Here is a 25,014-nt window from a genome sequence, read left to right as displayed (position 1 = left end):
AGGCACAGCAAGCAGACTGTAGGACAGGAAGTCTAACTAAGATGCCTTGCTACCCCTGTGTCTCCTGACATCATAGTAGACATCCAATAAACATTTGTTGAGTTGAACTGAACCAAACATGATGAATATCATGTCTTAATTTTGATAAGAATTCCTTTCTTACCCATCCACCAACTAACCACAACCTGGCCCAGCATCTACTTATCATTCATATGTTTAAGTCCTAAACCCGACTTGCTGAAGTTGCTGAAGTCAGACAACCTACCCAGATGACATCCCAGATTCCACTCTGGTCCAAACCACATCTGTACTTGTGGAGAAGACCCAAACCCATGGATGCAATACCATGATGTGGGAATGACCCCCTCCTTGGGATACAATGCCATCCCACTTTACTTCACTCTCCCCACCACCCCATGAGACAGGCTACTTATTGTGTAGGAGAAGGAAACTGAAACTGAGAAAAGGAATTCCCTAAGTCCCCACAGGTCATAAAGGCAAGACCCAAGTTTCAACCCAGGTACTTGAAGTCTACGGCCAACGCTGCTTCCACTGGGGCACACCTGTTTCCACATTTCCTCAAATCTATGGAACCACAGGGTAAAGAAGAAACACCCTGAAGCACTGTGATGCTTCCTTTCTCTGAAGTTCAAGCCTTGGAGAAAACTAGCTCAGATATTGGACTGTCCATATGTCATAGATGATCTGGCCAGGGAGCGAATCAGAACAGTCTGAGTGTGCGGCCAAACAAGGACACCCCTTCCTGGATCGAGCATTGCCTCTATGGCAACACTTCATAAGAACTCTTCCCTTACAACAAAATTGTCAAATCTAGCGACCACAGGCCAGAAACATCCCAGCTGAACCCCGCCAAGCTGCTTTCTGATGTACTGTTCACACAAATACCAATATTCCCCAGATGTTCTCCATGGAAAACATTTGGTTTGAGACACAGCCCTTCTTTCCCCAAAACTCTTACATTTGTTTAATGGACTCATACAGTTCAGCTAAAATATCCTGGAGCAGACATCTGAAGCCAGCCCGGCTCTGATGCAAACATCCCATCTGTAGAAAAGACGAACAAGTAAATAAGACCGTCCTCCCCAAGCTTTATGCTCCCTGCATCTTTAAGCAGGTCATAAAATGTAAGCTATGTAGGGATAATAACGCAAGTTGCTTTCAAGTGTGTTTCTGAGTCCATCTTGGTATTAATCGAAGACTGATGTTCAGAGATGAGGTCTGGCATGCTGAAGAAAAGACTCCATTCCACTTCTGGCTGCCTCAGAAAAGACGTTTAAAAATCTGTCACCTGAGCAACCTAGAGGATTGAGGTAAAGGTGGGTTTTTCCTGGTTTTAGCTATCCAAATAGAGCAATAGCTCCTTTATTCCAAAGCCACTTAGCCCTTAATGCACAATCTAGGAGACAGGTAAGTGGTGGCAAGATGGGAAATGCACTGGACCTTGAGTCAAGAAACCCAGCTTGGCCACATACTAACTGGGTGACCCTGGCCAGCCCTACTCCCCCAGTGGCCCATCCTGTTACATGATAAAATGGAACTTCACTAGACTTAGTGTCAGGGCCCATTCAGCTGTGAAGACTCTATGAATAAAAGAAATAAACCCTTAGAAAAGCCACCCCAAGAAACGTCATAGAATCCATGCACCGGGACCCCGCAGATGGTCACCCATAGCTTCCCTACCAACTATTCTAACAAGCTTGGTCACAGCCAATCTGTGGAGAACTGGAAAAATGGAACTAGAAAGCCACTAGAGACAGCCTCACTGACAGAATCAAGCCAGGACCATGAATTTTACCTTTCTTCTTTAGCTTTTCTGTCTTGTGAGTTTGCAGTATTGAGCACGCATTATTTTACTAAAGGATAAAGAAGAATTTTATCTTTTAAGAAGGTCACAGAAAGGAATGAAAGTTGATGAGGGAGAAGATAGACAAACCATAAATAGCAGACATGAGAAGTCCAAAACACAGTACTGAGGACCCTAGAGGGGAAGTTCCCAAAGACACCAAGAAAGGGCTTAACTACCTTCAAGGTACTTTGTTTTAAGAAGGCAAGAAAGGGTGCATCCACTTGAGAAAGATTTCCATAATCAATGGTTACAATTTTTTAAAAGACTGGCTGTTAAGTGAGTGTGTTCCAATTACCTGGAAAAATCTATTTAGAGCTCTCTATTATAGCGTATTAGTATTTCCACTAAACCAACAAATCAAATTAACCAGGAGTCTCCAGATCCTTGACTGAGGCTTGTGGCAAGTTGGACACTAGGGGCAGTGGGGCTAGTCTCTGTTTTTTCCCACACCCTTCTGTTCAATTAGCCAACTACCCACTGCCATCCCAGCCACGCCAGCTGCCCCAATATGGCGGCCTCTACAGTCCATGGGACACCTCACCCTCCAACAAGGCCAGCAAATGGCACGACTATAACTTCCTTCATTCTAAGGATAAAAAGTCCAAGATTTCAGACTTGTGTTTACTCTCATCACTGTCAGGAAAAGGCAAAATGCAAGGAGATAACATAGAAATGCCCCATAGTGTGCCCAACATACAGTATATGCTCCAAAACTGCTTTCATCATCATCATCATTATTATTAACAAATAGGCCTTATGCAGAGATATGCGTAAGTAGGAACACTACAGTGAGAACTTCAAAATACGAGGTTGAGAGGACGATGTCAGAGGGCAAAGTGAGACAAGGGTTAGGACAAAGGGAGCAGCTGTAGCCTCTTTTAAGAGGACGTTTCCACTAAAAGAAGTCCCTCCAAATGTACTTCTGCAGCCCCCAGGGGATCGATTTTGCAGGATGGAATTATTTCTCTGAAATAAACAGACACACAAAGGTCGCTACAACTGGGGCCTAGAAAGAAAACAAAGCCGGCTGCCGATTTACGGGCAGCTTCTGATGCAACAGAGCCAAAGGTCCCGGCGCAGGTCCAGCGGGACAGCCTGGGATACACCAGGCCTCCCTGGAGAAGGCATACCGGGGGCAAGGACAGGGGAGGCGACTTCCTGTGAGCAAGCTCCCAGTTGGACTGGGCACTGACGGGAATACCTTCAGGAGGGCAGATCCCTGGACCTCCACAGTCAGCATGCTCCAGCTTGTGGCTCTCAACTCCAGCAGCGCTGTACAGTGACCCAGGGGTCTGTTTAAAAATACGGATGCCTGGGTTCCATCCCCAGAGAGCTTTTTAAAGGTCCCCACCTTGAGGGTATTACGCAAAGCGAAATAAGTCAGAAGGGGAAAGACAAATACGGTATGCTTTCACTCACATGTAGACGATAAAAACCACAGAGATACGGAGAACAGACTGGTGGCTACCAAAAGGGATGGGGGCAGGGGGAAGGGCAAAAGGGGTAAAGGGGCACATGTGTACGGTGATGGATGGAAACTAGACTTTTGGTGGGCAACACGATACAGTCCACACAGAAGTCAAAATGCGATGATGTACACCCGAAATCTATATAACATTATAAACCAACGTCATCTCAATAAAAAACAATTTTTTAAAGGTCCCCAGTTTATTCTAATGCTCAGCCAGGACCGAGAACCAGTGGTACAGCATGAAGAGCCCCCAAGGGGTCAGATGGACCTGAGTTTTGAAGCCAGGTGCTACCTCGTTCGAGCAGATCAGTTATCCTTTCTCAGCATCAACTGCTTTAACCGTTGAGAACTGCTGTGAAACGAGATGACGCATGTAACCGCCTCATTGAGTGAATCCTGCACTAAATAGTCTATCAATGTTCGCTCCTCTCCTTTTCACTCTCCTTTCCAGCTTCTCCCAAGTGGGTCAGGAGTTCTGGGCAGCTCCCAACTCTAAGGGGTGTCCTGCCTTGCTGAGTGCTTAAACAGGGTGGCAGGGAGACATCCTTCCTTACACTGGACCCCCCACCACACATACAAAATACACACACAGAACCCCTCCTGGGTGAAAGAAGCAGATTCTACAGCAAAACTATGCAAAAAATTGAGTTACAAGCAGTAAAATGAGGGAATACCTAGTTCTTAAGATTCGCTTTGCTTTTCCCCGGACCGAAGAAAACCTCTATCAGGTGTGACGCCTTCGGGGGAAGTCCCTGCCTATGCCTCTGTCTCCCCAGCAAGGCCAAGTACAAGGCCTTTTCCCCTGAGAGCCCTGCACAGGGCTGGTGCATAGTAGCCCACGGGAATGTCTGCCGAAGGAATGAATTACACTTCCTGGGGCCTGGGATGGGCATTTGTAGATCAACGGAGCTCATAATGGCCTCACATGTTAATCCCCCAAACAAGCATTTCACAAATACGCCTGACCTTTGGTTCTGAGCAACTGGCAGAACACAACATAAAGGCCCACTGGGCATTCAAGAGGCAGCTGTTCAGAGTCCAGCAACTGCGAGCGGCAGTATCACAGCCCTTCAGGGTTTGAATTCCACTTACAAGTGCTGTGAACATGGGCAAGTGACTTCATTTTCTGTGCCTCAGTTTATCCACTGTAAAATGGGGATAATAATGGTGTGCACCTCTTAGGATTACCACGAGGATGAATTTAGGTCTGTGATCTAACAGGCTTAGAGTCTCCCCTGGCACAGTTACTGCTATGTAATTGTTTGCTATTATTATTACTCCGCGAAAGGATAACAGGCAAAGAGCTCTCAAGCTTCAGGCCCAGTATAAGAACTCGGGGTCTTACGGCCCTCCAGTCATCACAAGAGAAGGTATGGACTGAAGAAAGCAGGGTGGTGTATCCCCAGATAAATATAGCAACTAGCTTCCTCTTGCCCAGAGCTGTGTTTCTTACAGCACAGAGCATGGACCAAAACCATCACATTCACTTGCGTTGCTTGGTAAAAATGCTGAAGATTCTCGGGTCTCCCTAAGTCTCACCCCAGCCCTGAGCGATCAGACTTTCCGGGGTGGATACCAAGCAGGGTGCATTTTAACAGGCACACCCAGGAGTTTCACATTTGCCCACAAATGGAAGAACCATTGGGTCGGTCATGCTCCTTAACTAGAAGATTCAAGTCTGTTTGCTCATCACGGTATCCCCAGAGCCTCGCATGATGTCTGACACACAGAATGTGCTCAACAAATATCAGATGAATCCATTCAACGGTTAGATATAACTATTGGTCCAATTTTTTTGAAGGCCCACTAAGTATCAGGCACACGCAAAACAACGCTGAATGAGACAACTTCATTCATTCATTCTAAAAAATCTTTACTGGGGGCTTTCTACATACTAGGAACTGGTCTAGACCATGGAGATACAGACAAGATGATGAATGAGGTTGCTTAGAAACAATTACAGACAGTGACAAGGGCTACTACGGAGCTAACAAAGCGAGGTAAGGGGTGGGGCGTGTCACTGCTCTCATTAAACTCAGCATCCAGAGCAGCGCTGTGCATCAGAGCTTTCTGTGACGGTGGAAATGATCTTTTCGGCACTGTCCAATGGTAGCCACTAGCCACACAGGGTTATGAGGCACTTAAAATGTGGCTAGTGTGACCAAGGAACTGAAGTTTTCATTTTAATTGTAATTAATTTTCATTTTAATAGTCACATGAATTCATATTAGACAGCGCAGCTCTAGAGGCAGAACAAGATATGTAACTGGAAATTAGAACACCAGGCAGTATGTGCGATGGGCGGGGGGGGAGGGGTGGGGAGTACACAGCACCATGTGTTATCAAATGCCTCTCACCCAATTACCGGATGCCCGAACGTTCTCTGGCTCCGAGAACTGAAAGAACAAGGTCAGGTACAAGGCATTGTACTTGGGCTGGAATTTTTATAGCCCATGATCAGTTGGAAGTGGTATGCGGCCCGGCCAAGCCCCAGGGACTGTGGTTCAGGAACACACCACTCTCCATAAAGCCTGCCCACAGCTGCCAGAGAGATCTCTCTCTCCCCTGTCATTCGCTGATGGTCATTTTGTCCTTGGCTAGAACGTCCCACTGGGCCTGAGACGCTGCATGGATTTTATGAGATTCCTCCACTTCAAGCATAAGTACGAACACAAGCCTCCTAAATTCCACCGGAAAATTGGTGGCTAATCCAAACATTTCATAAAATTAGAACTCATTGTGGAGCTGAAAGGAATTCAGACTGTGCCGCCACCAGAGAAATGCAAAATATTTGTTATAATTTTTTCCTTCATGAGCTGTTTTAAGAAGCAAGTGTTTTTTCTGCCTGAAGGAAAGGAGGGGGGAAGATGGGAGAGTTTTTGTTTTTGTTTGGTTCTCTCTGTGGTTTGCAAAAAGCATCACCAGAGGAAAAATCGAGGAATCGTGCCTGACTCCCTAATCCCTCAGCTAGCAGGGATAATAAACCGTCCTGATCTCGGCTGCATCTTGCCTTTATAAAGACGCTGTTTTTCCTGGAAAATGGTACTTTTGCTCCTTAACTTTCTTCTTGGGCTTTAGCCCTAGAATTTTATATCCTGAGATTTCATTAGCAAGAGAGATACCACAACCATTCATTCAGGCGCTCATGCATGCATGCATGTCACCAATATCTGCTTACCAGGCACTGTCATGGGCATTTGGGAGACACTGGTAATCCAAATTGATGAAAATCCCTGCTCTGGTGGAACATGCCTTCTAGGGAAGGAAGATAAACAAGGGAGGCTTCAGCCATAGTGCTTTGAAGCGATGTGGGGAGAAGACATGAAGACTCATCAAATGCAGAATCTGGAAGGTTCCAGGCTGGAATGTAAGCTCCAAGAGAGCAGGAACCTCATCTATCCCGTTGTCACACTCTCTCTATCACCCAGAGCAGAGTGGTGTCTGACATATGGCAGGCACTCAATAAATATTTGTTGAATGAATAATGAATCCTGAAACAGAAATCTGTCCCAGAGCTCTCATCTCAAAGGTAAGTTAATTGAAGCCATAGAAGGGACACAGCATCTTGCCCAAGGTCACACACCTCAAGTTGCGGCAATGGTGGGGCTGGCCCCCAAGTCTCCTGAAAACGTCCCCAGACTCATAATACTCCACAGCCATTCATCAAATATTTATTGCACTCTTATTGTGTGCCAGGCACGGAATTAGGCATCGAGAGGACCTACATTAGTAAGACACAGAATAACTGAGATCATGGGAGAAAGTTCCTCCAGTTGCTATTTTCACAAGACTGGAGACAACTTCGCTGAGCTTTATGTCCGGGTTCAACAGCACTCAACCATCCCGTGTGTGGGTGAAGAACCGCAGCCGGAAACTGCAGAAGCTTCCAAGAATCCATACCCAAGAGGCCATGGCGCCCAGTGGTTATGACCATGACCCTGAAATCAGACAGCCCATCTCTAAATCCCAGCTCTGTGACTTTGGGCAAGTCATTTGACCTCTCTAAGCCTCTCCTTCCTCATCTGCACAATGAACATACTAATAATGCAGGGTCAAAGGAGAGAAGGGTGTAAAGTAGTTAGAACAGCGCCTAGCACACACTCGTCACTCAATAAATGTGTCCTCCTATGATGACTGTGAGAGAAAGGATCCTCCTGCTCCGGACCTTCCTGCACATTCAAGAAGGTGCACAGGACTCAGTGGAGATTTCCACTGAAGCCTACCCTCTCCAGGATTTCTGCTACCAGCTGCTTGCACGCCCACTCACACATCGGCTCCCTCCCTGAGCATTCCATTTGACTCTGCCTGGGAAACAGATATCAATTAACCACGAGGAAGATGCAAAGCGGGCTTCTCCCTGGAGCAAGCACATCACTGCCCCGCCCTGCCATCCAACACCGTCCAGTGCTGGGCTCTGAACTCACCAGGTCAACCGGGGAGCAGCCTCTTCCCTCCCACTGCTTTTGCTAGTTGGAGAAAGAGTTCACTTTCAAATCTACCAAGAACTATACAAAGTAATAATGTTGCATTAAGGACCAATGAGAGCTTCTCGAAGCTTGCTGGCCATCTCTTTTAACTGATACTGAGAAAATCAAGGCTGAATACTGGATGTCCTTGATACAAAGGAATGAAATTCTAGGAGATTAAAGAAAAAAAAAAACAATAGGGGGCCAGCCTGGTGGCGCAGTGTTTAAGTGCGTGTGTTCGGCTTCTCAGCAGCCCAGGGTTCGCTGGTTCAGATCCTGGGTGCGGACATGGCACTGCTTGAAAGCCATGCGGTGGTAGGCGTCCCACATATAAAGTAGAGGAAGATGGGCATGGATGTTAGCTCAGGGCCAGTCTTCCTCAGCAAAAAGAGGAGTGGCAGTAGTTAGCTCAGGGCTAATCTTCCTCAAAAAAAAAAAAAAAAAACAAAATACAATAGAGAATTCATCTCTTTAAATGGGTCAGCAAGGAGGGGTAAGTGTGGACCACAAGGATGGGGATCTAGAAATGACAAGCAGTAGACGCACATTCTAGAACCAAGAGGTGGCTGAGTTCTTTTGGGGCAGAGGTCATATCTTGTTCCCTGTGGTCCCCCCAGCATGTAGCACAGTTCCTGGCACAGAGAAGAAGCTCACCAAATATCTAACGAATATTACTAAACGAGCTACCTGGGAGAGGCAGAAGGAACACCTGCCACAAGAGAAAAATGACAGAGATATTTCTCCTCCTTCTTGGGAAACTGTGTGGGCTCGTAGCCGGAGCTCAGACAGATGTGAGTTTCACTCCTGCCATCATCCCAGGTTATAAATACTGTGGCACTTTGCAGTAAAGTGGGGATCCTGACAGCATCGTTCTCATTCGATGGGTCTAAGGACGACCAGGAAGTCAGTGAGATGACGCAGGCAGTGCACTTACCCCAAGGTCCGGCAAATATAAAGTGCTCCATGAAGGAGAGCTTGCTTGATTGATTTCATCTTTAAGGACGAAACAGTAGGAAACACATTAGTCAAGTCTTCCTTTTAAGTGAGACTGCCCAAAACATCCCCTGCCCTGGGTAGAGGGCCCCTCCTTAGTCTTTTTCTTATCCGAAGTCTTGCCTCCACCTCCTGTGTCACCAAGACGAAGAAGCTGAGCTTTCCGCAGATGCTGAATCCCCCACACTGCTAAAGTCACAGAGAGAAACAAGGGCATCTCCAGGGAGGCCCAAATGCACAACCCAGAGCAGAGGCAGTCACAAGGCTCTGGCCTCACTGGGACCAAAAGCAAAGCCCCCAAAACTAAGTATCTAAGGAAGAAGCAACCCAGCAGAACATGAGCCTGCCCTCCTCTGAATCCCAAATAATAACAGCTAACATTTATTGAGAACTGGCCACAGGCCAGGCACTGTTCTCAGCACCGTCCCTGAGACTTACAAGAACCTAGAAGGCAGGTCTCCTACCATCATCCCATTTTACAGATGAGAAAACTGATACTTTCTTTGAAAGTGAGAATTTTCTCTCCCACACAGAGCCTCGTTCGGAACCCACCTCACAGACGTGCTTAAAACGCAGGGCCTGCCTTGAGCTGCACGGGAACGCCTTCACATCCGGGGGAAGCAGGGCTTAGGAGAAGGTTAGAGGGTCTCCGCACGCCGCTGACACCACTAGGGAGACCCTCCTGACGCTTGGCAAAGCTTGCGCCAACAATCTGAAAAGGATTTTGAGAACTGAAGGTACTTCCCCTTCTCCCCAACAAGAAGTCATTCTGCCAAAAACTAGGCAACAGGAAATGAAGTCTACACTTCACCAATTCCATTCAGCGAATCCCAGGATTCTCTTCCATGAGCTGGCGGGGATCTTGGAGAACATTTTGGCTCAGCCCTTAATTTACAGGTGAAGGAAGGCAGTTCCACACAGGGGCACCTACTATGTGCAATGCTCTGTGCCCAGGCTGCCCAAGGTGCAAAGACGGCCAAGAGCCATCCTGCCTTTCTCAAAAGGGCTCCTCCCAAGAACGGCACTTAGAGAACATTCGCTGTGGGCCCCACACTTTTCTAAGAACTCCACATTTATCCTCACAGCCACTTCCATTTCACAGATGAAGAAACTGAGTCAAGCTGACCATCTCAAGTTTACACAGGAGGTTCAAGGGTCGGGGGCTCTCAAACCCAGGCAGCCTGTCTCCAGAGGCATGCTTACAACCACCCCAGGCTCCCTGTTAGAGTCCTAGATTGGATCGCCCACTTCCCTCCCACCATCCTGTAGAAGATTGGGAAACAAGTGTCCTTTGGCAGCCGGGGTGAATCCTACATGAACTGGGCCCAATTCACAACGGAATGACGACAGCCAGCAAGGATTCCTTCTAACCTGCAGCCATCAGCTGCCTTTGAGCCACATGAATATGAGGAGCTTGACACAAGCTGGAGGGAACAGGGAGGGAATGGGCCCATAGGCAATACCAAGACAAAGAAGCAATTCCCCTTTTGTTACTGGGAAATTGCCCTTTGGCCAAAAAGATTCAAGGTGCTCCTGAGCCACCTGAACACCATCATTCTCCTCCAGTTCCGGGAAGCAGGGAACCTATCACAGTCGCCTCTTAGCACTTTCCCCCCACCCGAGAACCTGGTGTGGCCTCTCAGTATCTCTAATGAAAGTAAACAAAGTGGAATTCTTTTCTCGAGTTTAAAAGGCAAATCATGATGGCGTTTTTTCCAGACATACATGAACTCCACACTCCAACCGGTTTACAATTCTTTAAGTACCTGATTTACAACCCAAGGAGAAAATGTTTTAAAAACCTTGCAATTCGCATGGAAAGCTTGCCTGCTCTGCAGAGCTGATCACCAGGGCTCCGTAGACAGGGGGCTGGAGTCTCTGGGGGAAGATGAAAAATATGGGAGCAACTCAAGGAGGCCATGAGTTGCAAAGAACTGGGGGAGCAGAGGCCAAGGCTGGGAAGCAGGCCCCTCTTCCTCTCCAGCCATGGCACACTTGAGAGGCACTTGCCAATGGTGTCCACACGGCGGGGAGGAGAGAGGTGACCCGGGAAAGGAGGAGGATGGAGTTCCAAGGGGCCTCCTCCTGGGAGTCCTTGCTGCCTCCCACCTTCACAGAACTACTCTGCGCAGGATTGCTGGTGCATTCTTCATGCAGTTGTTCATTCATACATTCATTCATTCATTCCTTCCTTCCTTCACACTTACTGAGCACCATATGCCTGGCCCCCAGCTACAGGCCAGGGTGCAGGGGTGAGTAAGATAGCGCCCCTGCTTCCCTTCTAATGGGGGAGAGAAGGGAGGGCGTAGACAGACAAATCATTAAATCCACATGGTTAACATGCTCCAAAGGAAACAGACACAGGGCTGAGACAGAGGAATAAGGGAGTGGGAGTTGGACATCCAGGCAGGAGCCTTGAAGGACATGGCAAATCCAGAGTTTCGTTCCCACGCAACCCATGGGAGGGTTTTAAGCAGGGAAATCCACGATCCGAGATAAGAAGACCACCAAGGGCTCGATGCTAGTACCTCTCACTAAAATACTACTACTAGTCTAGCTTTCAAGAGCTACTATACACCAGGCTCTGCGCTTGAAGCTTCCAAACCCTATTTCTCATGGCGACCCCACTTGGTAGGATACTGGTGGCCACATTTTCTAGATAAGGGAACAGAAGCTCGGAGAACACAGGCAGCCTGCAGATCCTCCGGCTGCTGAGTGGCGGGGAGGAATCTAAACCCAAGCCTGTCTGACGGGACAGCCGTGGTTTCTCCCTCTACACCTCATCTATATACAACCACGTGTTGTCCTCAGATTATTCCAGATGCATAAATGACACGCCCCCACTAAATTCTAGGTATCTCAATGGCAGGACTTATACCGTCCTCTGACATCTCCCACAGTCCTGGGCACATAGGTAAGCACTCATTAAGTACAGCTGGTTTATTGCTAGACTGAAAGGAAAAGGGGTGCCTACCTCCAAATTATGTTGTGTCTTCATGATGGGGACACTTTAGCCACTTGGTGATGAGTGACAGCTAATACAAAGAAGGATGCAAGGCGCCACCAGGGCTCCAAACAGGACCCTGCAGGTCATCCACACACAAGGTGCCGGGTTGAGGGGCAAGTGAAAGGCCTCCAGCCCACTCATTCCTCACGGAGCCACCAGTCTGGGGGCTGCTTCAGGCCAGGAGGGGAGCCTTCTCAAACTCATCCACCTAGAAGGAGGCCTGTTTCTAATTCAGACAGATGTGCCTTTTAGATTAGCAATGGGCCTGGCTACATTTATTATGCACCCACTATGTGCCAGGCACTGGGCTAAAGGCTCAGTCACATAGCGTCATCGTACTGAACCCTCTCAGCAACCCATAAAATGAGAACTATGATGAGCCCTAGATGAGAGACAGAAGTTTGACGGAGATAAGTGATCAGCTCGAGATCACACAGTCATCAGCGGCTGGAACAGAATGCAGACCCAGGTGGTGTGGATCCAAGGCTCCCTCTGGAACACGGCACACAGCATGCCGCTTTCCATTCCTTTCACAAAATGAGTCTGAGAGTTATGGGGACCCACAGGTTGGAATCTCAGGGGCCTGATAGATATGGGCTTCCACCCCCATCCCCACTCCCCACCCACCACTCCAAGCCCCAGGGTTTTTTTTTTAATAACAGCTTTATGGAGAGAGAATTCATCTATCACACAATTCACCCATTTAAAATGTACAGTTCAGGGGTTTTTAGTATATTCACGGAGTTGTACTATCATCACCACAAACAGTTTTAGAACATTCTCGTCACCCCAAAAAGGAACCCCATACCCATTAGCAGCCACTCCCAATTTACTGCCAACCCACCCTAGCCCTAGGCAACCATTAACCTATTTTCCGTCTCTCTGGATTCACCTACATTTCATAGAAATGGAATCATACAATATACGATCTTTTCTTTCACTTAGCATAATGTTTTCAAGCTTCATCCATGTTGTAGCATGTGTCAGTATTTCATTTCGTTTTATTGCTGAATAATAATCTATAAATATTCCATAAATAAAATTATGGAATGGATCACAAACAATATTCCATAAATAAAATGAACGTTCCATATTTTATTTATCTATTCATCCACTGATGGACATTTGGGTTGCTTCTACTTTGGGGCTCTCAGGAATCATGCTGCTGTGAACCTTGGTGAGCAAGTTTCTGTGTGGACATGTGTTTGCATTTCTCGCAGGCAGATCCAGGAGTGGAACTGCCCATCCCTGTTTTAACATGCAGTTAAAAGTGCACCGAAGAGCCTTGCCGCGAAGTCAACATCTGGCTGCTCCTGGGCCGTTTCCAGAGAATTTTATCAATACAGCCAGACTCCACTCATGGGTGGGTCATCTGGCTCGGCCCCTCCTATTCCAGAGCCCGGGATCTCCTCATTCCTGCACTGTACAGTGTCGTCTGGGCCAGCGCGATGATAAATGCATTCTGCTTTAAAGCAGATACTTCACAAATCATAACTTACAGATGCTCCAGGACTTTCATGTGGGAAAGACAAATGAGACTTATGCTGTCTGACTCCAGAGCCACTGAGGACAGGAAGCCAGGGCCAGAAAGCCGACCAGCCCTGGATAGATGTCTCTCCCTCCCTAACGTATGCATGCAAATGTAACAGAAGGGGAATTCGTGCACGGAGGGGTCTGCCTGGCTTCGCGGACTTTGCTACGTAACCTGCCATTCATTTCCAGCCATGGTGTCTCCTTCCCGACAAATCGGAAAGTTCCTTGAGATCAGGGATGATGACCTGCACCCTCTACATCTCCTAACAGAGTCCCCTGCTCGATGTATTCACTTCAGTTCCATCCTTCAAGCCTTTGCTGAGGACCTACTACGTGCCTGGCACTATGCCAGGTGCTGAGAGTAGGTTCCAGATGGTTAGACAGGGCTTACCAACAGACAAGACACAGGGACCCACCCTTATCTCCTGCTGCCTCCCAGGAGGAAGCACCATGCAGAGGTCGTGGCGTGGTGTGCGTGCACTTCTGTCTGCAGATAGGGAAGTGAACAACTGACCTCTCCAGGCCCCCTACAGATTCTAGAATCTGAGGCTGCTTAAGGAACAAAGAACTCAGTGCGTGTCCAGGTAGAGAGCTCCCTGATTCACTGAAACACAGTCAAGGCCCCACAAGGGGAGAGTTCGCCAGAAGCAGACATATTTCTCATCCCTCATGTGGTTCCCATCCTTATCTTCTCACACCTCAGATCTTGGGAAAACCTCCAGGCTGGCCTCCTGCTCCAAGCCAGCACACCAGATAGAAGGGCTCAGAGCCCCGCTGAGAGCAGAACCCAGCTGGACCCCCCAGAGGAAGGGAGACGGTCAAGGCCTCTGCCGTCACACTGCCTGGGTCCTAACCCTGACTCTGCTGCTGCATGTGACCTTGGGCAGGCTAGTAAACCTCTCTGTGGCTCAGTTTCTTCATCCAGAAAATGGGACCATAACAGGATTGTTACAAGGATTAAATCAGTTAATATGTACCTGGCATGTTATAAGCACTCAAGAAGTATCAGCTAATAGTATCATCATTATTAACTATTATTGTTACCCTCATCCCATCTTACCAATCTTGCCTCCTACTCTGTCACAGCACAAACTCTGCATTCCAAGCAATCTGGCCCGCCCACCTGGAAGCTTCTCTCTGCCTGAGATGCCCCATATTTCAGTCTTCTGAAACCCTAATCAAGGGCCATCTTCAACAGCGCTTGCCCCCTCAATCCTACAGTAAGTACTCCACGGCCCCTTCTCTTCATCCCCTTCCTGAGCAGCAACAAGAAACTCCCCAGAAAAAGAAGCATCCCTTAGCTGGTCTTCTTGTACCGAGAGTGAAGTACCACACCCAAGGCCAGAGGTCACCAGCTGTGTAACAGAAGGAATGTTCTCCATTTCTCTGCAGCAATGGGCTTCAAAATAGATAGACTTGTTTGACACCGGCTAGGTGTATGGCCCTGGGCAAAGGACTTTATCTCCCTAAGCATCTTTTACCCCTTCTGTTAAATGGACCTAACTAGTGTGCATACCTCCTGGGGTGGTTGTGAGGATTAAGTGAGAGAAAATGTCTGTAGAGCACTTAGCAGGGTGCGACACACCCCAAGCTCTTAACAATGTCAGCTGGTAGCAATAATAGCAGCAGTGGCAATACGGGGAGGGGTGTTCCTGTCCAGGATCAAACGCAATTTAATGGACCAAGCTTCAAGGAGCTACGCTCCAACTTGAAAATCATCTGAAATAAGAGAGTCCTGCAGAGAAGAGGGACCCACGGCCTAGGCACTGCTCACACTGTCTCTTCCAGCAGACATAAGCTCCTCGGGTTTATTCACGTCTATGTCCCATGAATAACATAGTGAGAAGTATATGGCAGATGGCAATAAATCTTTGTTCAACTGAACAGAATTAGCTCAATATTTGTAAGTACATTTCATCTTTGCTACTAGATGAGAAGCTCTTTAAGAGTGAGGATCATGTCTTGCTCTTGTAAAGATTTATTACATGAGTGATGGAAAAATACTAACTCTAGAATCAGGTTGCTTAGACCCCGCTCAGTCACCTACCAGCTGGGCAACCTCAGGAAAGTCACTTAACACTTCCATGCCTTACTTCCCCCACCTCCAGGATGAGACATTTGGACCAAACGTTTGCCAACGTCCCTTACTCCCTGAAACTGGGTTTGGGCCTCAGCCGCAACATGGCACCTCAGCCACCGTGTATACAGCAGCCACACACCCCCTGGCACGGCAGGCCAGCTTACTAAATTGGGCCCCTGATCTGTGGTTTTTCCAGCACCAGGCTGTGAATAACCTTGGGCCAGTGCTTAAAACACCCATTTCTGGTCAAATCACTTCCCTTGCTGAGTGAAGATGCCCCATTACCTAGTCTAGAGCTCTGGTACCTGGGGACATCATGGCAAACTGGGGGCACACTCTGCCCACCAGTCCTCCACTCCCATGCCGGACCCCTCCCTCCCAGAGACCTTGCCTCCCACTCATGCCCCACCATATCCTGCTCACAGGAGAAAACCTGGTGCAGAGGGAAAGTTGAACTTGGCCCTTGACGGTGAGGTGATCACATGATACCTCTCGCCAAAATGTTGTTTTTGGTTTGGGGGTTTTGGCAATACTTTGTGCAGCCTGAAGGTCCAGGGAGCTTGGCTCAAAGAAAATGCACACCATGTTATGACAGAGGAGCTCCTCTCCACAGCCCTGCCCAATATTGTATCAAAACAGAAGTTGTGCAATAAACAAAGCCCAAATTCAAGGCTTGAGAGATGTGTTCAGATCTTATCAGAATCTGGCTGATTGTCTTGGCTTCCTATGGGCCCATTTCCCTAATTAACCTCATATTCCCTAATTAACCTGAAAAGTCTATTATTTCCCCCTACCTCTCTCTCAGTGATACAAGGCTAATTGTCCAATGCATCATGTCTCTCTGATGGTCTTAAATCTAAATGAAAGTCCAAGGGAGATGAGAAAAACATCTGCTAAAAGAGGGAATGACATTGGCTAATTTCCCCTTTTGAGGCTTTCTATAGATCATTCTGCGCTTAGAACAAGTCCGCGAAGTTGGTACTATCAGCAGCCCATTTTACAGATGAGGAAGCTGAGGTTTTAAAAAGTGACATAGCCGGGGGCCGGCCCCGTGGCTGAGTGGTTAAGTCTGTGCGCTCCGCTGCAGGCGGCCCAGTGTTTCGTTGGTTCGAATCCTGGGCACGGACATGGCACTGCTCATCAAACCACGCTGAGGCAGCGTCCCACATGCTACAACTAGAAGGACCCACAACAAAGAATATACAACTATGTACGGGGGGCTTTGGGGAGAAAAAGGAAAAAAAAATAAAATCTTTAAAAAAAAAAAAGTGACATAGCCGATGCAAGGTCACAAAGCAGTAAAGGATCAGTCAGGATAGGAACCTAAGGCAGGGCTCTTAGCCCTTTTGCAAGAGAGCCTCATTGTTAGGCTTGCTAATCTCTGGAACAACCCACTTTGAGTCCTGGTCTCATGGACATGTCAGGCAGAGGCCACAAGACCACATTGGGGAATGAAGAGGGGAGGATGCCCGGACCACGCAGGGGGCAGACTCCAAGTTCCTGATACTGCAGCTCTCTCCGGAACTGCCTTTCACAGAACATAGAAGGTGATGGCGTGTGGTGTTGTGTTTGACTCAGAAGGCCCTTCCAGACGTGCAATCAAAAGCCACAACATTCTCATTTTTAAACACTTCTCTGTCTGTGAGCTGCTTTCAACAGGCATGCTGATCCCATAGCATCTCACGCCCCGGACTTTGGCCACTCACACTGGCAAGGCGGCTTCAAGCCACTGCTCCTCTTGAGAGGTGCCATAAAAGGCATGGGGACAAACAGAAACAAAACACCACTTTGGAATTCTACCTGAAGATTGAAAAGGCAGAACAGAGACTTCACTCTCTCAAGTCTCCTTAATTGCCCCTCAAAAGCAAGCTGTAGATATTTCGTGAATCCTTAGAAACTGAGGAAAACTCCAAGTCCACACTTCAGATGAAAACGTCTTGCTGCTCTTGACGGATTCTGAGTCACCAGGCACTGTACAGGCAAGAACAACTTGCTGACCAATTTTTTACGTGTTTGTTTTATTTTCTGTCGAGCCAGGCACAGGGAATTTTCCACCTGACAATCCCTGTTTCTCACTTAAGTTCTCACACCATCTGAGAGCAGTGCGCTCAGCAAGGGGAGGACTCAAGGCCAAGGCGGCCTGCCCATCACCCGACCTCAGTTTTCCCATCTGTTTACTGCAAGGTTTTCACCAGCTGACTCTGCTAACGTTCAAAACTTATCTATCGAATAGAAAGCAGTTTGGGGATTGCCAGCTTCCGGGCCTGGATCTGCCACCGGATTCAAAATCTTTACATAATTTTTGAGTAAAACAAGAGATTTAGCTGAAATTAATAGCACAATGGGAAACCGCACTAGAGATGGACAATAACAGCAAGACTCAAGTCTGGCGGCAGAGAAACGAGCCTCTTCCGTTCTCAGGGCGCCCCCTAGTGGTCCTTCTGCTAAATCCCGACGGAATGTTCGGAGTTTCTGCAAATGAAAGAGACACCCACCACAAGAGAAAGGCAGGCTCCGGTCTACTGATGCAATCCCTTTCGCTGTAACCTAGTCTGGGGATCAGGCAGCCAGAGGAATGCCTGACAGGAAGCCCCACTGAAGCTCAGAAAGGTGTCTGCCATGAGACAAGGTTTCACTCTTCCAGTTTGCAGCAGCTCCCCAGCTTTCAGGCTTCTGTGTCCCCTCACAGAGCCCAGACACACCCTTACCACTCAACCCTTCACGAGCTCACATCCTCAACCTGCAGCTCGAAGCGCGTCTGTTTTTCATTATTCCGCTTTCCAACTTCCCAGTGCGATTCTTCAACAGCTATTAAGACAACATGAGCAAGGAGCTAAGCTTCGTTTTTGCTTATTCAACGTCCAGCCTGGGGAATATCACCTCAGAAGGAAAGCATGAATGAAGTGCACGTTTCTCAACCTCTTCCTCCACAAACCCGCACGGCTGTTCCTCGGAAGGTCATCTTTACAACTATCTCCTCCTTAAAATTTTCAACCTACAAAAATGGCACCTGCGCATAGTGAATTCTCAACGACTTGCTTGCTGTAGAATTTCTTTATGGGAGACAGCTTAAAAATACAACGTCTCAAATTTCCAATTAACCTATAACAAGACTTTTTTTTTTTAAGCTAGGGGATAAAGTTGTATCAACCCAAACAGTGAAGCTTAGAATGAGGGAGTTCTCCAAGCATCCAAATATTTGAGAATTGGGGGGGCTGAACCTTCCGATTGGTGCCCCATTTTTTCCAGAGAACTGATGCTGCACAGATGCAAAAGCAATAGATCAGCATCAACCTACAACTTCATTTGACAGTTCATTTTGCTTTTTCCCTGTGGTCATTTAAGTTTATAAGCAACCCTGGGCCCCGAAACACCCCCAAAAGTGTACACAAGGAGTCCTATAATGAGTTCCTGACTTTGGCTCTAAATCGACTAAAATACATCTAACATGCTTCAAATCAAAGAACCATGTTAATTTTTTGCCACACACCACACAAAATCTTTCTGGAACAGTCACTTTGAACCCAGCCCGCTAGCCACAAGCAGTGTGGATTTCAAGTGCCTGTTCTGCAGAAAGGAAAATGACAACAAACCAAGTCTGGGACAATGCAGAGACCCCAAGGCACTGAAGGTGCTCCCTGGGGATGTGCAAATGGTGCTGGGACTCTGGCAGGATTTCAGCTGTCACAAAGCGTGGGGCAGCTGTGCCAGACCCCTTAAGAAACTTAGTAGCCCTGCAGTCAGGACCTGAAATGCAGTTGAGTCCCTGCAACTCAGCGTCTGTGCGGCTCCCTATGCCCTGGGCATTTCAGTCCTCCCAGAAGCCATACGCTAACTGTCACAACCCTCAGGCGTGCAGCAGCCTTCGCTTTTGCTCCCTAACCTTCACTCTTAAAAACAGGCAGAAGCCTGCCCTCCCTTGCAGCAGACGGCAGCACCGGGGTGATGAGGAGTAGAAGGGAGGATGCAAGGGGAGAGGGAGTCGCATTCATCCATAGGACATTGGACTTGGGGGACCAGCTCTGAGCTGAGGATGTGGGTCTGTCTGGAGTTAGAGCAATAAGGCATTCCAGGGCACGGTCTGAATGCGTGCCCGCGAGGGAGAATCCGCTGGTCCCAACGTTGCAAAGTGTTTGCAAATCATAAACACTACTTTGCTGCTGGGATAAAAACCCCCAAAATATGCGCAGACAGGATGTAACAAGTGTTTCGGGAGAGAGACACGCCTGAGTCGCGGGGAGCTGGGGGGAGAGCGAGGAGTCTGTCTGGGGGGTCCCGGGAAACCCCTTCCCGGACAAGAAAGCCTCCGTGCCCAAGACCCCCACCCCGCGCGCCCTCGGTCCCCAGCCCTGTCCAGTCCGCGCCCCTCAGGGTTCTCCCCACTCACCACTCGGCCCGAAAACCTCTCGGTGGCCCTCTTGACTTTGCCATAGGTGCCTTTACCCAGGGTCTCCTGCAGCTCGTAGCGGTGCTTCAAGTTGTGCTTGTGGTGATGCCGCTTCACCCCGTGCGGCTTCCTGGGCTCCGGGGCCGCCGCTGCTGCGGGGGCTGCAGTCGCCCCCGTCCCCGCCTCCGGGAGAGAGCCCGGCGCCCCCGGCCCCAAGTCGGGGCCGTCCCCAGCCGCGGGTGCAGCGGCCCCCTCCATGTCTAAACGCGGGGCGAGCCGGGCTGGAGAGGGCAGGACCGGGCGCAGCGCTCGGGGAGTCGGGGTCCCCGTGGAGGCAAGCCGGGGTGCGCTCAAGGTCGCCCCCGCAGCATCGGGGAGGCGGCCCGATCCCGCTCAGGCTGCGGCTCGGTCACTGGCGGCGGCGGGGACGGCACATCTGGCGCCGCCGGCGCGCACGGTCCGCGCACCGCCCACCGGCCGCGGCGAGCTGCGGATCGGCGGGCGAGGTGGCGGCGGTGGCAGGGGAGGCGGTGGTGTTCGCGGGAGGGAGGGAAGAGGGGTGGCTCCGCGCGCCGGAGGAGGAGTGTTATGTGGGGCGCCGCGCCCCCCGACCCCTCCCCCGGAGGACGGCAGACGGGCGGGGGCGGGGACGGCGCGCTCGCCGGGCCCCGGGGAGGGGCGCGAGGGGCGGCGTGCCCGGGGCTTCCCCACCTCACCGCCGCCCCTGGGGCCCCGGGCCACCCCGCGGTGGGAGGGGGATGGGCGCGTGTCGCGACGCGCCCTTTGTGCCGCGCGGTGTAGGCCGCAGCGGCGGCCAGGGGGCTTTGTCCTCGCTCGGCCGGGATGGGGACGGGGGGGTTCCAAGCCCGGGCGCCCCCTCCCCGGGCTCGCCCGCCGCAGCTACCGCGGGCCCGTCGCCGCCGCCGCCGCCTGCTCCGGCCGCTCGGCTTCCCTTCCTGCTCGCGCCCGGGCGGCGGCGGCTCGCTGAGCCCCGGGCCCGGGGAAGCGAGAGCGCGCCGAGCTGGGGGCCGCCGGGGCCCGCTCGCGATCCGGCCGGGGGGGGCCCGGGTCCGGGCGCCCCTTCATTTTCTTTCGGGTGTCGCGGCGGCCGCCAGGCCGGGGATGGGGGAAAGGCTGGGGGGGCAGGGGGGGTGTTGGGTTACAGGCGGTGAGTCACGGCCCCCTCCCGGCGCAGTGCGCGCCCTGCCCGCCTAGCCAGGGCTGGCACCCCCGCCGCGCGCTCCCCCGCCTCGGGCTGGGGAAGGGCCGCCCGCCCCGAGAACCCCGAGAGGGGCGCCGGGACCCCGGCCCCGCGGGCTCCCCGAAGCAAGGCGGAGGAAGGGAGGCTCCGAGGCCGACGCTGGGCCCGCCGCCGGCCCTGCCACACCAGCCCGGACTCCGGCCGGCGGGGCAACCGCCTGGGAGCAGAGGAGAGTTGGGGGCGTGGGGGAGACGGGGCGCCCACCCTGACCGCCGAGGCTGCCTTCGGAGGTGGGCAAACCAGGGACCTCGGATGGAGCCGGGGCCGGGGCCTGCGACTTGCAGGCCTCTTGGCCCCTCGGGCCCTGGCAGTTTTCCTTTAAGTGAAAGGGCCGGATCCTGGAGATGGTAACAGCCAAGGTACCCCCGCAATCCGAGGGTCAGGCAGGGAGGGCCTCCACCGCGGCGAGGCTGCCTCCGTCCTCCTAAGAAGCGGCGAGTAAAAATAAGGGAAAAAGCAAGAGGAAAAGAGGCCTCAGGGAATTTTTTTATGAACGGTGCAGTAGACCAGACTGGGATAGGAAGAGAGGTATGAAGAATGTCTGGTGCGTTCTGCACATCCACTGGTGCTTCTTTACGTTTCCTCCCGTGAGCTGGCTCGACCTTCCTCCGCAGCTCTCGGGTTCATCCTTTGTGCATTCCTGCTGTCTTCACTCCTGTCTACCCCTTATCACCTTACCCTGCACTCCTGCACAAGCCGGTCCTCCCCGGGAGCCCCCTCCTTGCTGCCAGAGTAAGGGCCTAAAACGCTGCCATCATCATATCCTCCATGGTGTGCCTCTGCCACACTCCAGTGCTTGGTATTCTTGTCTGTCCCAACTTTTCTGCTGATGCTTGACATAAACCCCTCTGCCCCTTCCTGCCTTCCCCAGAAGCACGCTGGTTATTGCATAATACAAACGCAAAGGCCGTGTTTATTCAGTTCCTATTCCATCCTCCACCCTTGCAGGGCCTCCCTGCCCACCTCCTGAAACTATAGTCTGCTTTTACACAAAGTCTAGACATTGTGCGTGCAGATTAAAGAGTCAGAGCGAATATTATGCACATTGAGCCGGGCTCCCCGGTGGATGGGCTGTGTGACCTTGGTCATATGACTTAACCTCTCAGAGCTTCAGTTTCTCCTTCTTAGAATATGGGTTAGCAGATCTGTTTGCAGATAAACAGATTGTGTCCTAGTGGTAATTAAAACTGTTCACCAAATATTTTCTGGTTCTTCCCCTCCCCAAGGATGTGGTGGGAATCCACTACCCCATCCTCTTGAAATTAGGTGAGGCCGTATGACTTGCTTAGGCCAATGGAATGAGCAAAAGTGATATGCATTGTTTTCAGGTGGCAACTTTTAAGAGCCAATGGACAAATCCCCGTGTCTTGACAATTCAGAGAGGACAGTCTTAGCAATCCTATCTTGACACCCATGGAAGTACAGAGATAAAGCCTCCCCCAGCCAGCCTGGGTCTCTAAAGATGGCTGAGCAGTCCCACCTAACCTGCATTAGAAAAGTAGTGTGAGCAATATTAAATGTGTTTGTGTTAAACCAGTGAGATTTGGTGGATTGTTTGTTATGGCAGCATAACCTAGCTTATTCTGGCTGATAGTGTTGCTTCCGTGGGCCTGGGACTTAATCAGTGTTTGTTGAATGAATAACCCCCACCATATGCTGGTACCACCATGACAGTAAACCCTCCTCTGTAAGGTGGCTGTTAGAATCCCTATTTTCAATTGAGGAAACCATTTCAGAAAGGTTGAGTGATTTGCCTGAGATTACACAGCTTATAAATAGCAGCACCAGGATTTAAACCCTACCTGTGCGGTGCCAAAGCTGGTGCTCTTCCTCGTCCACGGGGGCTGTGCTGCCTCTCCTTAAAAGGGAAGGATGGAAACACCCAATACATGCCTGGCACGCAGTCATGCCCAAGCGCTGGGAGTTCCTCTCCAGACTGAATTCCTATAGCATTTATAACTCAAACCACACTTTAGCACAATGTTATCATGCATTGTGTTCGAGTGTTTTCACGTAGACAAAGCATTTCCTCCAACAAGATCCCACGCTCCTTGATTTAGAGCTTGAGTTCTGGAGTCACACTGCCTGGGTTCAAATCCCTGTTCCACCACCAGGAATTGACCATCTTGGACAATTCTTTTCCCTCTCTGTGCCCCGGTTCTCTCATCTACAAAATGGTGATGGGCATAACATAGGTGGTATTGACGGTGATAACAATAATAAGTTGCACGGGGTTGGTATGAGGATTAAGGGATAGAATATATACGCTCAATAAATCATGGCTATTAATATTATATTTATTTGTCGTCTTCCACGGCTCCTGCTAGAATTCAGGCAATTATAAGCAGTTTAATCACACTACTTGATTAGACTGGTTTCTGGCTTCATTCTGGATATGGGACAGATGTTGTAACATCTGCAATTGGAAGCATGACATCCACACTGTCCTACAACTTATATTTAAATAAGGCTCATTACTTGTTCTTTATTACACTTTCTATTTCCAAAGCAATTTAAAAGAAAGGAGGTATGTTGCTTTCTTGAGAAATCTTTGTTCATAAAACACAGTAATACCAGTTATCATTGATCTACTATCTACTGTCTGCCAGGACCTTTATATGTATTGTCTCTAATCATCGCAAAACTGCAAGGTGGGCGTGGTGATCCCCATTTGGCTGTTAAGAACACTGAGTCTCAAAGAAGTTAAGTTGCTTGTGATGAGGAAGGCACTGCCTGAATCAAGATTTGGAGCCAGGTCTCTGACTCTAAGGCTTTGCTCTGACCCCTATTCCAAGCTGCCTGACATCCCAGCTCCCATCCCGTGCTTTGAGTGACACCACACCAGTCTTCCATTTGTCTAGAAGAGCATTTGGAAAGTCACCTAAGCTTGTGACTTCTAACCTGAGTATGTTATCTGGTACACGTCTTACATTAAAGAGCAACCTAAGAAGTTACTTATTCTTCACCCTGGCGGAAGATTGCTAGCTGCGCACCACATATTCATGCTTCTCCTTCCATAGGGAGCAGACTGACAGCTCGCAGCTGGAGATCTATTTCCCAGCCTCCCTTGCATCCAAGCGTGGCCATGTGACTAGTTCTCTCTAATGGCATATGAGCAAAAGTAATGTTCATTACTTCTAGGCCAGTAATTAAAAAATGGGTATGCCTTCCGCAATTTGCCTAGCTGGAGGCAGAGGACTCCCAGGCCCCAGAGTACAGTGGAGTCACTAGATAAAAGACACCTGTGTCTCTGCATCACCCGGAGGAATAAAGCCACTTCCTGACCTGATGTTGGACTGGTACATGAGTGAGAAATAAACTTCTATTGTGTTAAGCTCCTGGAATTAGAGAGTTGTTACAGCAGCTAAAAGTGCCCTAATACATACAGCTCACAGTAAGTTTGAATTTACATATAAAAAGCAAAAGGGCAGATTATAACAACCATCTAAATAGTTGGAACCAAAAATGCCACTTTTATATTCTCTGTCTACTTACTTAAGGAGAAAGTAGATTATTTGGAGCCAGAGTGTTTCCTTTCATTTTTTCTGGATTACGTGTATCAGAGATCAAATAAGAGGAGTATTCAAGGTCATAAAACAGTGAGGAACAAACTTATTCATTCAACAATATTTCTTATTTCCCACTACATACCAGGCACCCAGGGCTCGGGGTGCGCTGGGACAAGACAGGCGTGGTCTCACCTTTATAAAGCTTCCAGTCTGTGGATACTAAACACAATTTATAGCATTCAACTGACCTCTGGCCACCCCACTTCTTGGGAGAACGCAGGCTATTTGAATGTGGAATAGATAACTAAAATAAAAACCAAAATTTACTCACAAATCAAAACAGAAAGCTATGTTTCTCCCCCTGCTAAGTGGCTAGAGAAAGAGTCAAGAGGGTGGTTAAGAGCATAGACCAGAATCAAAACCAGCTGAGTTCAAATCCT

At 49.5% G+C, this 25,014-nt stretch overlaps 1 protein-coding gene across 2 annotated transcripts in view; it reads right to left on the bottom strand.

The window, feature by feature from the left end:
- NUAK1 (NUAK family kinase 1) overlaps window positions 1–20,076 on the bottom strand; it is a 70,794-nt gene extending 50,718 nt beyond the window's left edge. Inside the window, exons 1-2 of one of the 2 annotated variants that reach the window (XM_046646297.1) lie at window positions 19,805–19,929; window positions 9,350–9,509 (exon numbers count right to left, since the gene is read on the bottom strand). Coding sequence is in view for 1 of the 2 variants with exons in the window: in XM_046646296.1 (XP_046502252.1) it covers window positions 19,805–20,062 (258 nt within the window). In the remaining variant the exon portion in view is untranslated. Of the gene's footprint in view, window positions 1–9,349; window positions 9,510–19,804 lie in introns of both variants that reach the window. The other variant, XM_046646296.1, reaches the window with a different exon arrangement.
- Window positions 20,077–25,014: the final 4,938 nt, after the last annotated feature.

This window comes from Equus quagga, chromosome 19 (genome assembly GCF_021613505.1).
Source record: "Equus quagga isolate Etosha38 chromosome 19, UCLA_HA_Equagga_1.0, whole genome shotgun sequence".
NCBI lineage: Eukaryota > Metazoa > Chordata > Mammalia > Perissodactyla > Equidae > Equus > Equus quagga.
The sequence above is the reverse complement of the archived record's forward strand: the minus strand, read 5'-3'. Positions and strand labels throughout refer to the sequence as shown.